The sequence below is a fragment of the Pseudonaja textilis genome, chromosome Z, assembly GCF_049901715.1.
Source record: "Pseudonaja textilis isolate UNSWEBS1 chromosome Z, rPseTex1.2, whole genome shotgun sequence".
In the NCBI taxonomy this organism is placed as follows: domain Eukaryota; kingdom Metazoa; phylum Chordata; class Lepidosauria; order Squamata; family Elapidae; genus Pseudonaja; species Pseudonaja textilis.
Genome location: NC_142008.1, coordinates 134,775,553 through 134,792,061, shown reverse-complemented (window position 1 = coordinate 134,792,061; position 16,509 = coordinate 134,775,553). Strand labels below are relative to the sequence as shown.

The 16,509-nt window shown below is 39.5% G+C and overlaps 1 protein-coding gene across 3 annotated transcripts; it reads left to right on the top strand.

Moving 5' to 3' along the window:
* On the top strand, positions 1-16,058 carry ATXN2L (ataxin 2 like). 3 transcript variants are annotated; one of them, XM_087917642.1, is made up of 23 exons: positions 1-232; positions 1,794-1,830; positions 2,656-2,712; positions 3,288-3,359; positions 3,661-3,811; positions 3,908-4,032; positions 4,137-4,228; positions 7,472-7,672; positions 8,074-8,249; positions 9,006-9,110; positions 9,228-9,425; positions 9,935-10,018; positions 10,631-10,695; positions 10,820-11,094; positions 11,540-11,609; positions 11,704-11,850; positions 11,967-12,036; positions 12,160-12,347; positions 12,432-12,561; positions 12,651-12,772; positions 13,539-13,748; positions 14,214-14,394; positions 14,689-16,058. In XM_087917642.1, exons 3-23 carry the CDS (start codon positions 2,686-2,688, stop codon positions 14,736-14,738), a joined length of 2,739 nt encoding a protein of 912 aa, XP_087773768.1. In that variant the 5' UTR covers positions 1-232; positions 1,794-1,830; positions 2,656-2,685; the 3' UTR covers positions 14,739-16,058. The 3 variants fall into 3 exon arrangements, with proteins under 3 accessions (XP_087773768.1, XP_026567471.2, XP_026567473.2); XM_026711686.2 differs by having other exon boundaries at positions 9,929-10,018; XM_026711688.2 differs by lacking the exon at positions 9,935-10,018.
* The last annotated feature ends 451 nt before the right edge of the window (positions 16,059-16,509 follow it).

Below are 16,509 nucleotides of genomic sequence, written 5' to 3'. Positions count from 1 at the left end.
GCTGCCGCCGCCCTCCCCTCAACCTGCTGCGCCTCCCTCGGGCCCCCCTCCTCCGACGCCGCCTCCGGCCGCTGCCGTGACTGCTGCCGCCGCCGCTTCCCGCAAAGCCAACCCACCCCCGCCCAGCCCCAACGGGAACCTCAGCCCCGGGGCGGCGGGCGGACCGAGAGCCACAATGGTGGCTCCCCCAGGTAGCGGCGGAGGGGCCCCCCCCTGGAGGAAGCGGCACCAGGTAAGGCTTTGGACCGAAAAGGTGCGGGTTTGTGTGAACGAGGTGAAGGAAGCGTTCCTGGCGGCCAGGACCGAAAGGGAAGATACTGTCGCTTTCCCGCCCCAAAAGAGTTGACGGGAGGGGAGGACTTGGCGGAGGGGGTAGGTGGGAGGGGGGGGGAGTATGTGAAGACCCGATAAGTGGAGTTGGGCTGCTTTGCCAAGCTGACTGGGTGCCGCTCCTCTCAGCGTAAGCCCTGCCGAGACCCGAAAGCGAATACCGCTAGATCTCCCCCACCCCCACAAAAAGTCTTCCCCAGTCGTCCATCTCTGGCGTTGTGTGATTTTTGGAAGCTGCATGGAGCGGTTCCGTGTTTCGAAAAAGAAAGATCGATCCCTCCTGGGCTGAGATGCGATGCCTTATCGTGGAGTAGACTTTGACTGCTTTGGCAAGGATTAATTTCAGGTGCCAACAGAGCACCATGACATGTTCTCTCTGAAATAAATGCGGTTGACTTCATTGCAGGACAATGTACAATATCAGAAAGCAAGACATCCGAAAGATCTATTCAGACATTGCAGTGTCGTGGGCTGGTTTGGTCTGCTTAATTAAAAGAACTTCCTTATAAAGGCAGTCCTCAACTTACGACTGCAATTGAGCTTAATGTTGCTAAGTGAGAAATTTGTTAAGTGAGTCTTGCTCCATTTTATGACTTCTTGCCACGTTTGTTAAGTGAGTCACTGCAGTTGTTAAATTAATAACTTGGTTGCTAAGTGAATCTAGTTACCTCATTGACTGCTTGTCAGAAGGTTGCAAAAGGTGATCATATCACCCTGGGACAAGGCAACCATCATAAATATGAGCTACTTTTCAAGCATCTGAATGTAAATCATGTGACTGGGGATCCTTCCTGAAAAATGGTCATGTCACTTTATTAAGTGCAGTTGTAACTTTGAATGGTCACTAAGCAAACTGTTGCAAGTTAAGGAGTACCAATATACAGTATATGAACCCTAATGCCTTCCGAAAATGACTTTTGCCCAGCATGCTGGTTAAAGGTGGTGGGTTTTGTTTTGTTTTTTCATTTCATTATCCTAGGATATATCTCTAGTTTAGGAAAGAGCAGGAGCAAATAACATTTGCTGAGCCATATATCAATTGAATTGCTTGGGGAATTTTAATGAATTGTGCAAAATGTTATTCCGAATTTAGATAAAGTAATGTAGAAAGTTCAGAAATCATGAATTGGAGGCAAAGCAAACCATTCTAAGGTTCTTTTCATACACAGAAAATTCTTGGGTGCATGTGCCAGTAACACTTTGTGTCATTGAAGCAATATCTACTTTTATATATATGTAGAGGATGAATTTTCATGTATAGTACATGCACTTAGAAAGTTATCTTTTGGCTGAATTAGGAAGTCTATATAATTGTTTTGGTAATAAACTATGGGGTTCTTGTTAGTGGAGAGAGCTCCTTTCATTTATATTCTTAAGGAAGGATGAATTTATACACCAAATTTGGCTATTGAAGAGTTTACATTTTGAATTATTAATTACATGTGTGACTGATTTATTTTCAGGGGCCAGAGTACAGGCAAAGGACCTCCACAATCTCCTGTAAGTTGTATTATAAACCATTTGGGATTGTCATATATAATATGTATGATTTGTGTAAATGCTGGAGATTTGAGGTTTCTGCTACCATCTTTGCCAATAAATATATCTGTAAGTAGGGTTCAGTTTTTTAGTGTTTTTTTAACTCTCCCTAGAACCTTATCTGCTATGACTACAGTTAAAACTATTTCTGTGCCTTTACATTTCATTTATTTGCAATTTCTATAACAGTAGCAAAGTATAAATAATATCGGGATTAAAATAATAAATACATTATTTATATAATAAATGTACAGGTAGTTCAAATTTGTAACACTAAATTATCTGTAGATTTTCAGCATGTGAAGGTGCAGCAAAGTCTGCTTATACTTACCTCTTTTTTTTTTTCTAAATTTGCAACTTTGTAAAGATTGATGGAGTTAAATCACTGAGAGGCCGTTTTTGTTTTGAAAAAGAAAAGTGTATTTTTATCGCAACCTGTATCATAAACCACTTTATTTTGATTTATTTGTGACAAATATTTGAATGCTTCAGTTTTAGATACTGAATTGTGAAAATCCCAATATACTTTTTATTTTCAATATAGAACCCTCTATCCAAACTTATGAGGAAAAATAATACAGTTTGAACCTGTGCCAAGCCTCCTATATAATAAGATTCATGAAGCAAGCTTCTTATTGTGAAAACAAATGAGATAATAGTTATTTAGGCCTATATTTGTTACAATAGGTGTATACATTTTCTGGAATCTTTCAGTTGCATATCTAATTATTGGGAGTGTTATAACATTGGGATGCTTACAGATATCCTATTTTTCATTCCTCCCAGGCATTTGAGGGTGTTTATAACAATTCCCGAATGCTGCACTTTCTAACAGCAGTTGTGGTGAGTCTCCTGGTAATAAATTGAGAATGTGGGAAAGATAGATGTAATGGTGCAAGTTTATAGGGTAGAAAGTACATGATAGAATTTCTTTCAATACTTTGATTTTATGTGGTTGTCCTGCAGGAAGAGTTGAACATTTGTTTTATATAGGAATTGCTCATATGATGTACTAATCCATGTTGTAATTTTATTTACATTATTCTTTGAACTCAGATCCTCATATTAACAAGTTTAGTTCCAGCTATTTTGGCTTGATTTTAAAATGGTAGACAATGCAAAAATTGCAAGGTTCTCAACCAAAGGAAGGTGGGATACCTGCAAAGACTAACAGTTTGCTGTTTCCCCTTCCAGCTATCACGGTAATATGTGCCTTAAGAATTGTTTGTATTGAGCATTGTGCAAATGAGTCAGGGTTTTCTCTTGAATATCTTCAGTTTAGTTTGCTTTATTTTAACAGCCTTCTAAATAAATAGATTATAGGTGTATAATTTTGGGGGGGGCGGTCTTTGATTTGCAATTTGAAGTATCCATATTTCCTTTTTTTAAGTATTCCTACCCTTTTATTCTCTTCCCAGGGATCAACATGTGATGTGAAAGTGAAAAGTGGAAGCACATTTGAAGGAATTTTTAAGACCCTGAGTTCTAAGGTGAATACTTTTTTTTGCTGACTAGTTTTCTTAGAATATTAGCTAACAGGTTCAGTGAAGTGTATTGCTTAATTGTATTTAGTTTGATTTTTTATATTGGAACTTTGGATACAGGAAGCATCCTTTCTCCCCAAACTTCACAAAACTTGCTTAAGCAGCTTGAATTTACAAAGTTTAATATCTAGAAACAGATAGTGCTTAATGACCAATGGATTGTGATATGGCATTTTCCCTCCAATTTATGTGGTTTTCTATAGCAGGAATAGGCAGCCTGTATTAATTAAGATTTCTTTTTTAACAGTTTGAGCTGGCTGTGGATGCTGTGCACAAGAAGGTGCCCGACCAGCCAGTAGGGCCGAGGAGGGAGGATATTGTAGACACTATGGTTTTCAAGCCTTCTGATGTCATGTTAGTGCACTTCCGCAATGTTGATTTTAACTACGCCACCAAAGGTAATACAGCCTTAAAATAACAGAATTGTGATGGGAGGAGGCATGAGGGAGAACTTGAATCCTTTTTATCCTGGCCTTTCTTTCTGTCCTGTGTAGATAAGTTCACAGATTCTGCCATTGCCATGAATTCTAAAGTGAATGGGGAGCACAAAGAGAAAGTACTTCAACGCTGGGAAGGGGGAGATAGCAACAGTGATGATTATGACTTAGAATCAGATATGGTAAGTAACTGATAAGGCTTGAGTCCTCAAAATAGATTTATTTAGAGCTGTTTTGCTAAGCTTTGTTGCAGCAAAGGTTCTAAAGCATTTATCTGTGATTTCAGTCTAATGGCTGGGACCCCAACGAGATGTTCAAATTCAATGAGGAAAATTATGGTGTGAAGACAACTTATGATAGCAGTCTTTCCTCATATACGTAAGTTAATGATTTATATATGTGTGTGTGTGTGTGTGTGTGTGTGTGTGTGTGTGTGTGTGTGTGTGTGTGAAGGGGAGAGAGCACCTGATGACAATTTGCTGGGCTATTAAAGTAGAGTATTGTTTTTCTTTCTTTTACACTTAATAAAAGAGAGTTAATATACCAGGACTTGTAAGTCTTTAATTATTTGGCAGAAATCAGTGGATAAAGAAAAGTAGATTGTCAAGACAATTAAAAGGTAATCATCTCAATCCTTTGAATATCAGTATTTGTGAATAGTTTTATCCTTTCTCAATCCTCAGTTCCACTTGTTTATTACAGGCTGTTGACAGCTACTTTTTAAAAAATGAAATATTTGATAGAAACAGTGAATGTTCCATGATGAATGTTCAATGACATATCCATTGGAATATTATAATAACGTTACTTTTGCTTTATCTACACTTGAGGTGGATTCCAGGATTCAGTTTAGTTTAGGTGCTGGACTAGAAACTGAGAGACCACTCTAGTCTTCTTGGAGTGGAAGCCAGTTGGATGACTTTGCGGCAGAAATACACTCTTGCCCAATTCACCTCACAGGGCTGCTGTTATGGGGAAAATTTAAGGCACATATTTATGCCTTCTTGAATTGCACAAAATAGTGCACAAAACACAGACGATACAAATGCACTAAATATTAGGGCTCTTGCAAGCTGGCCACTTTGGACCACTAACAAATTCAGTTGTACTTTGTGTAGTTAATATAACACTTCGTTTCATGACATTACTAGTTTTTGTTATGCACCTAAGAATTTAACAGTATACTGACATAGCAGAAGCCTGCTTTTCCTTCCTTGCTTGTTTATTTCTTTTTAAAAATTATTGGATGCCCATCATACCACAGGATAACTCTGAGCGGCTTATAATCATAAAAGATAAATACATATACTAAAAACATAAATAAGTTAAGCCAAAAGTTATGATCCATAGGGGGAGGAGGGAATATAAATATATGTGTGTATGCGCAAATATATATTCAACTTATTTCTTTTGTACTGTTATTTAAACATTAAAAATGAGTAATGGACAAAAACATTAAATCAGGAAATAAAAGAAAATTTAACTCTTAAATAAAAAGAGTTATCATTCTCTCTTCAAACCTTTCTATGCAAGCCACTAGCTTTCTTTGCCTTTACATCAGTTTATATATTCCCTTTGTTTTTTAAATTCCTCTCCTCTTTTTGAGGATCAGAAATTCAGGGCATTACTTTCTCAGTCTTCATTTACATCTATTCACTCTTGATTTATAAAGGTATTTTTATTAGATATTCATTCTATATAGCTAAGCCACCTCAGTGTACTAATTTCATACTGATTTCTGATTTTTGTATCAAGTCTGCTTGTTCATTCTTGACCTTATCTTTTTTTTTCTTTACTACATTTAAAGAACCTTGATGGTGACGCAGTGGTTAGCATGCAATACTGCAGACTTAGACTAACTATTGTCAGTTTAAATTACACCAATCTACATAAATTAAAATGAAATTTCGTTGCATTCAGCTCTCAAAGGATCACCATCTCCAATATACACTAACTACATAAACATGACAAAAATATAAATAAACATAAAATTATGCATATACCCACATTTATGACACAGAGAAATAACACAGTCTAGTTTGGATGTATACGTGCACATAATGAGAAAAATGAATCTTGCGAGTTTACCAGACGGCTGGTATAGGGAACAAATCTGTTATAGAATGGGATAGTCCTGCTAGAAATGCCTCTTCCCAGAGGGGAACAACAGAAACAGACCATAGTGTGTGGAATCTCTAACAATGCTTTGAGCTCTAAGCACATGGCGCTTTATAAGCAGCATTTTGAATAATTTGAAGTGAACTTCCTTTAATCTTCTCAGCTGTCCTTACCACTCTCTATATGGACTTTCTATCTGAGGCACTGCTACCATCAAACCAAACAGTGATGCAGTTTGTTACTCCTGCTGCCGGCTGTTTGGCAGTTCAGTTCTCATCGGCTCAAGGTTGACTCTGCCATCTATTCTTCCTAAGTTGCTAAAATGAGGGCCCAAATTGTTGGGACAATATGCTGACTCTGTAAACCACTTAGAGAGGGCTGTAAACCTATATATAAGTAAGTGCTATTGCTGTCTTTGAACAAACATTTATTCCTCTTAGCAGATGTGGTAGACTATGTATTACCCATCTTTTTATTATCATATATAAATTTTAATGTTTTCATATCTGTGTCCCCTTCTTTAGGGATACACTTCTGTTTACTTTTTATTTTTATTGATTTATCAAAATATATAAAAAAATACTTCTAAAATGAACAGCGTTATCTCCTGGCCGTAATATTTTGCCATTTGTATGTAATAGGCAATGGTCATTCAATTTTTCCTCTAGAGTCTCAGACTACAAACTTTGTCTGCGAACAAAGTACATGTACATTCAATTCTCCAACCAACTTTAGCTGACCATTTCAGTTTCACTTTTGACTATGTTGTCATTCTCATTTAAATTTCTAAGTACTCTTTCCAAAATTCATTAAGTTTGGTTTTATATCAGTATAGCACCAGTTCATAATGTTTGACATATTAGTTCTTTTGTTCATCATTAAATCTACAGCTTTACTTCATACCCATATCCACCAATATCTCACAGATCAGTTACATTATTCCCTCCTTTTTTAGTTTCACAAATACAGTTTACCTAATTTTCTTTTTTCAGTTAGTTAATTTATTTTCCTGTTATATTCCAAATCAAAACCTTATATTTCATGGTCAACAAATGACCTCGTGTACCTGTTATGGCTTTCATCATTTAAAGCTTTTATATAACACCTTTTTAGTGAAAGAAGGAGCAAATTGTGTTATTGTCTGTTGTCTCTGTTAATGGTAAGTACTGGTCAATTTGGGCACATGTCACCAATATCTGCAGTAGCATGTCACCAACCCAATCCAATTTTCCTCAAAATGCAATTTATGGATTTATGCAATAAGTAATAAGCAGAACTTTATCAGAATTAGTTATGGATTTTAAATTTACAAACTCTAGGAAGTTCAATCAAAAAGTTTGAACTGTTGGGAGCTGAGATGTCTTTTACTATGTTACAAATCAAGAGGTTTTGCTATATTTACAACAAAACAAGTTTATTTTGTTCTTTTGGGTAGATCGGTAGAATTTCTTTGCTGCATTTCCTTTTTCCTCTCTTCCAATGGCCCATTTTTTTTCACGACAGAGTCCCTCTTGAAAAAGATAATACAGAGGCTTTTCGGCAACGAGAGGCCAGAGCTGCACAGCTGGCTAGAGAAATTGAGTCAAGCCCCCAATATAGATTGCGTATTGCAATGGAAAATGATGATGGGCGGACAGAAGAAGAGAAGCACAGTTCAGTGCAAAGACAAGTGTCCGGAAGAGATAGTCCCAGTTTGGCTTCCAGGTAAGTTTGCAGTATTGGTGAAATGAATAAAAGTATATATTTAAATCTAGTCTAATATCAATGATATCAATTGTTTTGTAATTAGTATATTAGCTATTCTGCATAGCTCAGACAGCATTCGTTAGGGTGATTCAAAACTATAAAACAAATAACATTTGGATAGCCATATGTCTCTCTAGTATAAAATGATGCTAATTGTGGCTAGTGTGCTCTATATATTTGTCGTAGAAATAATCTTAACGTCCCACTGTGACTTAGAAAATGGTTCACCTGTTGATTGCCAATCTCTTTGCTTCAAATGTTCCCTTGCATTTTGCACTCAGCTTCTGGGATGAGGAATGTTATAGTGGTTTCTTTTTTCATTGTTCTTAGAAATTACCGGGCTATTTCTCTATTTGCAGAGAGGGCAAATATATTCCACTTCCCCAACGTGTTAGAGAAAGCTCCAGAGGAGGCATACGCTGCAGTAGTTCTAGAGGAGGGAGGCCAGGCATGGGCTCCTTGCCACCCCGTGGGAGTTCACATCATTCAGAAAGCAACACTGGCTCTGCTCCTGAGCAACGAGGTATCAATGGAGGTGAGGCTTGAGAATTTTAGGCTTAAAAGGGAAATACTGGAATGGATTGAAACAGTCACTTTAACAGGCAGAAAAGCTTTGGAGAAAGTTGGCCCATCTGACTGGAAGTTCATATAGCACCCCCCATCCCACCCCAGTTTCCTGTCTCTTATGATGTAATTTTAAGTGGTAAAGGATAAGATGAAAAGTCATAGTAATGAAGTTGTTCTGCTTTACTTTTTACTCTAAAGCAGTATTCTTAAACTTTTTTCTCTCTAGGACTTTTCACGTTTTTAAAAAATATGGAGCACCTCAAAAGCACTTTTTGCATGCATGCTCAGAACGTAGTCACTGAACCGGTAGTAACGCTGGTTGAATCCCCCACCCCTGGATAGGGTGCAGCATTTAGTGCCTCTTCCCATTCTCTCTCTCTCTCTCTCTCTCTCTCTCTCTCTCTCTCTCTCCCCTCCTTCCCTCCCTCCCCCTGCCCTCCCTCTCTCTCACACACACAGACTGCAGGGTCAATCATTTACCCACATTCATTAGTTTGCCTCTTGTAGATAAGGGTTCAGCTTAGTGGTTTGACTCAATCATCATTCACTTATTTTAAATGTCTTAGTCAGTTTGTAAATGTCAGTTGCAACTAGGTGCCTTCTAATTTCATTGGCATGATAGAATTTCCATTGTTTGCTATAAGAGACAGCCATAGATGTCAAAGGAACATTTTTTTTTTTTTTTGTGGTGTGTGTCTAATTTGATTCATCACTGTTGTTTTAGGTCCATCTAGAATGTCTCCAAAGTCTCAACGACCCACTCGAGGGGCCAAGAATATGTCTTCCGCAACCAGCCGACCCATGGAAGTCTCTGCTGCATCTCCTACAGGTAGAAGAAAGAATAAGCAGCAAATCTGATGTCTTTTTTTGTGAGAGCCTTGATTTTTTTAAAAAAAATCACATATTAGCCCTAATCTAATTATCTTTGCTGTTACTGTACGTATAGTGGGCCGTCTCTATGCTCCTCGTTCACCGAAGTCTGCCTCAAATGTTCCAGTCTCTTCCCAAGATCCCCCTATGGGATCAGCTATCCCTGTTGCTCCTGCATCACCTTCTGAGTCAAGGACTACCATGGAATCGAGTGCTTCCCCAACCCCACCTTCACCTAAAGTCCCAGCATCTATCCCAGTAGCTGCTGTTGAAGGTAAGTACTTAAATTCAGAGTAAAGCAGGTTGGGTTGAAGGAACTAAGGATGGACTAAAACAAAGCAACCTATATAGGTATTAGCTGGCCAGAGAATCCTAGGTGTGTTGCACCAAACTCCTCAGTGTGTCATGATTTCAGTGTTTCTGAGAAGGTTGAGAACTTTGTTTAGATTTTTGAAACTTGCTGCCTGAAAAGATTGCTGACTTGTGAAGTTCTCACTTGGTTTTTCTTCCCTCCTATTTTTACCCTAATAAGAAGAATATTTGAAATTTTACAGTTTTTAAATAGGTTTGATCAGTTGAAAAAGTTTTAAGATAGTAAACAAATTCTTGTCTGTCTGAAGAAGCAGAGTAGGGGATTTGAATAAATGATAAGGCTCTTTGGGAAGTTGCCATACTTTGCAGGTGAATTTCAAGTTTTTGTTCCTATTTCCTTGCCCAGTATCTGGATGTAAAACGTAGCATATGTTTTGCCTCCTAACCCTTTCCTTCCTCTTCTAGTTAAAGAGGTGCCTAGCTCTGCCACCAAAGAAGCGGGCAGGACTGTAGAAATTATGGGCCCCTCAGACTTGGTCAAACAGGCTAGCAAAGGTTTGTTTCTTTTGACTCTGAGCTTTTTGCTTGTTACTCTAAATGTCAGATTGGAGTTGCTTTGTATATTATTGCTATGGAATTGCTATGATACATTATATTTTGCACATTGCTGTTTTTTTTTTAAATTGGGAGCTAAGTCAGGCAGAGTCTACACACACAAGGAGACAAATTCCTTGTGTGTGCAATCACATTTGGCCAATAAAGAATTCAATTCTATTATTCTATTCTGTGTAATGAACTAAACAGTTAATTAATAAACTCAGAGCTCACTAGATGACTTTGAGCCAGCTGCTTCATCTCAGTATAACCTATAGGATTGTCCTGGAGGTAAATGAAGGAAGACTATCCCCCCACCCCCCAACCTTGCTCATTCAGAGAAGTGGAACATTAATACAAAATTGAATAATCATTGCTAAGTAAAAAAAAATCTTACCGGGTGCATATAATTTAGTTGGCCAACAAACCAATGCGATCTGGATTTATAGGAGTACAGCTCCCATAATCCTTAGCCAATTACTCCCATTTAATGTTAAAGTACCAGCTTTGAGAAGACTTAACAGAACTTGGAGATTGGTTAAATCTTCAATTGTGGCAATTGCACTGCTCTAGGTCTCCAAAATGAACAAAAGAGGAATCAGCTCGAGGAGTTGAGGAAGTTTGGAGCCCAGTTTAAGGTGAGCTCATTCTCTTATTCCCCTTTGTTTAAAGAGGAGGAAAACATTGAGCACTTTTAAAATAGAAATCTAAAATAAAAGCAGTTTTTCTGACCACAGTTGCTTACCCCATGTCTCTTCCTAGTTACAGCCCAGCTCCTCTCCAGAGGCCACCCATGACCCCTTCCGGCCAAAGGAGTCTCTTGAAGGGAAAGTCAAAGACAAACTGCCAGAGGTGTTGGTTGGGGCAGGCAGCTCGTGTGAAGGTTCTGAAGAGTCTCCCAAGCCCAGCCTGGATTTCTGTGAAGGCAGCAGCAAGGAGGAGAAAGGATCCTCTGAGGGCATGGAACGCCAGACCCAGACTGCCAGTCCTCTGGGTAAAGGGGAAGCAGAGGACAAGGAAGAGGGTCCTGTTTCAGAGTGAGTAAGAGGGGAAACCGGAGTCCAGGTAGTCCTTGATTTATGACCTCAGTTGAACCCAAAATTTATGTTATTAAGTGAAACATAGGTTTAAGTGAGTTTTGCTGCATTGTATGATCTTTCCTGCCCCAGTTGTGAAGCAAAGCAATGCAGTTAAGCTAGCAACATGGTTGTTAAGTGAATCTGGTTTTCCCAATGACTTTGCTTGCCAGAAGGTTGCAAAAGGTAATCCCATGACCCCGGGACACTGCAACGATCATAAATGTGAGTCTGTTGCCAGGTGCCTGAATTTTGGTCATGTAACCATGGGGATGCTGCAGTGGTCGTAAGTCTCTTTTTTCAGAGCTGTTGTAATTCAGTGAACTGTTATAAGTCGAGGACTACCTGTATGTAATACTGCTGCGTGTTTATGTTCCTGTCTCATTTCCATTGTACTCTCATCCAGGCAGGTGAAGAAATCAACATTGAATCCTAATGCAAAAGAATTCAACCCCTCAAAGACGCTTCTTTCTGTGGTACATAACTAGCTCTGGGAATGGGGTGGGTTTTGGGATAACAGCACTTGCTTTCATAGCCACATATCTAATAACTGCTGTCTTTTTTTCCCAGAACAAATCAACAAGTACGCCTACATCACCAGGGCCACGCACCCATTCTACACCCTCCATCCCAGTGATTACCCCAGGGCAAAGTGGCATGTACAGCACTCAATATATTTCTTACATCCCACAGATTCATATGAGCCCAGCTGTGCAGGTGAGGTGGGAGGAATGGTACCTGAATATCTTTTCACTGTATATTATTGGTTCTTTACAGTGTATATTAGGTAAGGATACTATTAGAATTAATTAGTTTGCTGCTGTTCTCTGCAGACACCTCAAATGTACCCCTATCCTGTTTCCAATTCTGTGCCCGGGCAGCAGGGGAAATATCGAGCTAAAGGTGAGATTCTTGGCCAAAGATCATGGGACATTTGCGTGGAAGGCTCAATTGTTCTGCCACTTGGTGAGGAAAAAAACAAGAATATAAATGGCTTTTCTTAACCCATTTCTTTTTCCTGAATAGGGTCTCTACCTCCCCAGCGTTCAGACCAGCATCAGCCCACCTCAGCTCCTCCCATTATGCAAGCAGCAGCGGCTGCGGGGCCCCCTCTGGTAGCTGCTACTCCATACTCTTCATACATCTCCTATAATCCCCAGCAGTTCACAGGACAGCCTACTATGATGCAGCCCATGGCCCACTATTCCTCGCAGGTGGATACAATAAATTTCAAGGGAAAACAGATATGTGGGTTTATCTGCTTTGCTAATGTTTTCTATCTTTTTCCTTCCTTCTAGCCTGTGTTTGCACCCATGCTGCAGAGTAACCCCCGTATGATGACATCTGGCAGTCACCCCCAGGCTATTGTCTCATCATCTACTCCACAATATCCTCCAGCAGAACAACCTACGCCCCAAACTCTTTATGGTACCTTTATTGTTGGCTGAAATCTGAGCTTTCTTTCTTCCTCCTGCCACGTTGCCTTGTTGACTGCTGCTTGCTGCTTCTCTCCCCAGCCACAGTGCATCAGTCGTATCCCCATCATGCCACACAGCTGCATCCGCATCAGCCTCAACCAGCTACCACACCCACGGGCAACCAGCAGCAAACACAACATGCCGCCCCCAGCCCTGTGCAGGTACTTGGAGGGAGGGGGAGGAACAAGTATGGAGTTGCTGCACAGGAGACACTTAATGCTTGTCTTGGCACTCAACACCTTGCTATTTGATTTTATGTTTGAAGTTGGTCCTAGAGCACCATGATCCTTGAAGCTCTAGAAATACTAGGTTGGCATGAAAAGGAATCTTGCTTTTAAAGTGTCTCTCTTGGTTCCTGAAACTGCTGTTACAGAATTGAAGCACCAGGGACAAACTTATTAATCCTTGCATGCTTTTGGGGTGGGGAGGCAATTGAGGAATTAAATAAGATACTGCTTTGCAATTACTTTTGATTTGGGTATTAATATAAGACAGTTTGGGGGGGGGGTATTTTCTGCAATGGAAATACAGAACTGAGGACAGGTGGGTGGTTGGAACCTACCCACCATAACTGACATGTAGCTTTTTTGGATATGATCTCTAGATAAAAGTACTTTTTTCTGAGAACTTATGTTCAAAATGGGAATAATTTAAATCTATGACAACATGATCAACAAGTCAGAGGGTTATGTGTTATATAAGGCGATCAGAGAATCAGAAGGCTAATTTAATAAAAAAGAATGTTAAAGCCATTAAAACAAATTTAGTGATTTACCATCTTTCCCACAGATAAATTTATGCTAACCTGAGTTTCAAATCTTGCTTTTCTCTATAAAATACCAAACATGTTCTTCAGCAATAATGTAAAAAGAAAAAAATAATGCAAACTCTGGTAGTTGAAGTGTGACTCTTGTGTTTTCTGTGTAGCACCAAGCTGGACAGCCCCCTCATTTGGCCAGTGCTCAGCAGCAGCAGAATCTATACCACACAGCTACACTGACGGCTACGCCACCATCCATAACCCCGGGGCCGAGCGCTCAGTCTCCACAGAGCGGTTTCCCACAGCCAACAGTTTATGCCATTCATGCCCATCAGCAGCTGCAGCACGGATACACCAACATGGCCCATGTCACTCAGGTGAGTATGACTGACCCTGGGAAGGGAAAAGGCATTCTTGACCATGGAAAACATTGATCCTCATAAATACTCAGAGTAGTGTTTGACAACCCTGGAGATAGAGATGATCAATTGATGTATGAGAAAAAACGGTTTTGTCTACTAGGATTGAGTGGACAAACATTTAAAAGTCATCAATGGGATACTACATAAGTTTGAGCAAAGATTGTGTCAGTATTAGTACCAAGAACAGCAACTGTTTCGTGAATTATTTGTTATTTAATAATATTTCATTATTAAATATTGTTTGAACAATGCTTGGAATTAAATTAAGCGCCTCATCTAAATTTCAGTAGCATGAGTCACAGCAGTTGCTAAATATATGTTCTTAAATTAGAAAATTTGGCATTTTCTGTGCTGGCCTAATTAGTTGATAAATTAGCATATCGTTTATTAAAATCTTCAAACTATTTCTGTCTACTACAGGCCCATGTCCAGACTGGAATTGCAGCTGCCCCACCACCTCACCCTGGAGCTCCCCAAGTCATGTTACTGCATCCCTCACAGACTCATGGTGGACCCCCTCAAGGAGGTGTGCCCCAGAGTGGTGTGCCCACCCTTTCCGCCTCCACACCATCCCCCTACACATACATAGGGCACCACCAAGGTAAGTCTGTTATTTAAAGCCAGGGGTGGGGAGGTGGATTAATAGGAAAGATGGATCCCTCTGATGTACCAACCTGATTCCCATCTAGCATGTCCGTATGGGTGGAGATTAAAAGATTTTGTAGTCAAGTGTTTCTGATCAGGATAAAGTAGCTACTCTTGAGCTAATAAGTAGCTAATTAGCTACTCCTGAGCTAATAAGTAGCTAATTAGCTACTAATTATTGAGTAGGACTTGTCCTGCAGAACTTTGGTGTGCCTGTGTGGTCCTCACTGCCTCTTTCTTCTTTTTCCAGTTCAGTCTCATCCCTCCCAGCAGCTTCCATTCCACACCCCTGGGAATTGATGTCCACACTTCTCCCGGTGACCTGAGATCCCAGCCAGCTATGGCTCTGTTGCTGACTCCCCTCCCCAACCCTGGGCCATCCATGTGCCCAAGGCCCCTGAAGGGATGCAGTCTGGCCCAGCCCCTCTTGGCAAGCACCTTCCTTTCCGTTGGTTTAGTGAAGCCTTTGCCCAGGGTACCGTTGACCAGCGGGATGGAGCAAGACCCCTTTCCATTGCCCAGAGGAGGGCAGGGTTTATTTTCTGTTATTTATAACTCCACTGGGGTTCCTAGAGCAAATGCCACTTTCCCACATTAACTTGACAAGGACATGACCATATGGACAAATCTTGACTTTTTGTTAAGCAAAAATATTTAAAAAATTAAAAAAAATAAAATGTTTAACTAACTAACGTTGGGCTTGGGGTGAATGTGTGGGAGGGTCAGTTTTAAGCAACAATTCTTAATTGTGATTCTGCAGCATCAGAGAGGAAGAATTTGTGACCTGTCCAGCATACATAGTTCAACCAGACTTGAAGAACTTTTGGAATTCAGCATTGTCTAGCAGCATAATTTTCCTCTCTGAAAATGGGATTAGCAAGGATTAGTAGTTTGAGTGACAATGAAACAGATCCTAAAGCAGTACTTTTTAGTGCTGGGGTTATCCTGTGAATGCAGTTACACACCAAATTAAAATTTTAATTGATGCTTTTATTGGAATCAATAACACATTAAATTTAAGGACTTTGGGGATGGGTAGAAGCAGTTTATTTATGCCATAATTCAATTTGGCCTCTGCAAGAGTCTTAGTTGCTATTGTTTTTTCATAGTTATAAAAAGAGAAAACAAAAACGGTGATGTGACTTGAAATGTTAAATCTCTTTTATTTGTAGAGACCATTTTGAATCACTTAAAAGTCCCAGTTTTATGCCTCAGCTTGTCACCATCAGAGAGAATTCTTTTAAAACAAGTGCAGGTTAAATTCAACATTGTGGACCATGACCTTTTTGCTGCTCTTCAATGAAATTACATTTTCCTTTGTCAACCTGCTTAGTGTTAGTCTTACTTTGATCCTGGCTAGTCAATCTGAGGTATAGGGGATCTGGCATTGTATATAGGAACCTTACAGCTGTAATCTGAACCAACAGTTGTAAAGTGGTGAGTAAAGGAAATGTCCTTTTTTAAACAGGAAAAAACCATTTATAGAAGAAAACAAGCTTTAGAATTAAGGATAATATTAGTCTGTTCTCAACCATTATAATTCTGCTGGTCATATTTGTGAAACAGGTTGGCAATGCTTAATCAGGCTAAACACTTGCACATTAAATTTTATCAAACTCTTGTTAGTGATTCATGTACTTAGTTGCAAAGATAAGGCTGTGTATGGCTGATAGTATTTAACATCACTTTAAAAGAAAACCTTGTCAATGCAGTTAAAATACTGCTGGGGAAAAGATAAAAAGTGATGCATTTCACTCCTTCCAATGAGCAGTTTAGCTTCCCAATCATATTTCTTCCTTCCCATCAAGAAAGACAACAATAATTCCCATCCCCACTTTTTAAATTCAAATATTTTTTCTTATATTTTCAATACTTTGTGATTTCATGTTTCCTTTCACCTATGTATGGCAGCACAAAAATGTAACAAATGTGCTTCTGTGGGGTTCTTGGTGCTCCAAAATTACATTACCTGATTGGGTAACAAAAATGTCTGCAAGTAAAGCCCAGAGCACCAAGAAGCTAACAGTTCATATATATTATGTTCTATTGGAAACATGATGCTTTTGCATGC

What these genes read in the sequence shown, in the direction of transcription:
- ATXN2L (XM_026711686.2), top strand. Translation starts at nt 2,686, where the DNA reads ATGCTGCACTTTCTAACAGCAGTTGTG. An exon ending in TTTTAACTACGCCACCAAAG is followed by an intron (nt 3,812 to 3,907) that starts GTAATACAGCCT and finishes TGTCCTGTGTAG; the next exon opens with ATAAGTTCACAGATTCTGCC. An exon ending in AGCAGTCTTTCCTCATATAC is followed by an intron (nt 4,229 to 7,471) that starts GTAAGTTAATGA and finishes TTTTCACGACAG; the next exon opens with AGTCCCTCTTGAAAAAGATA.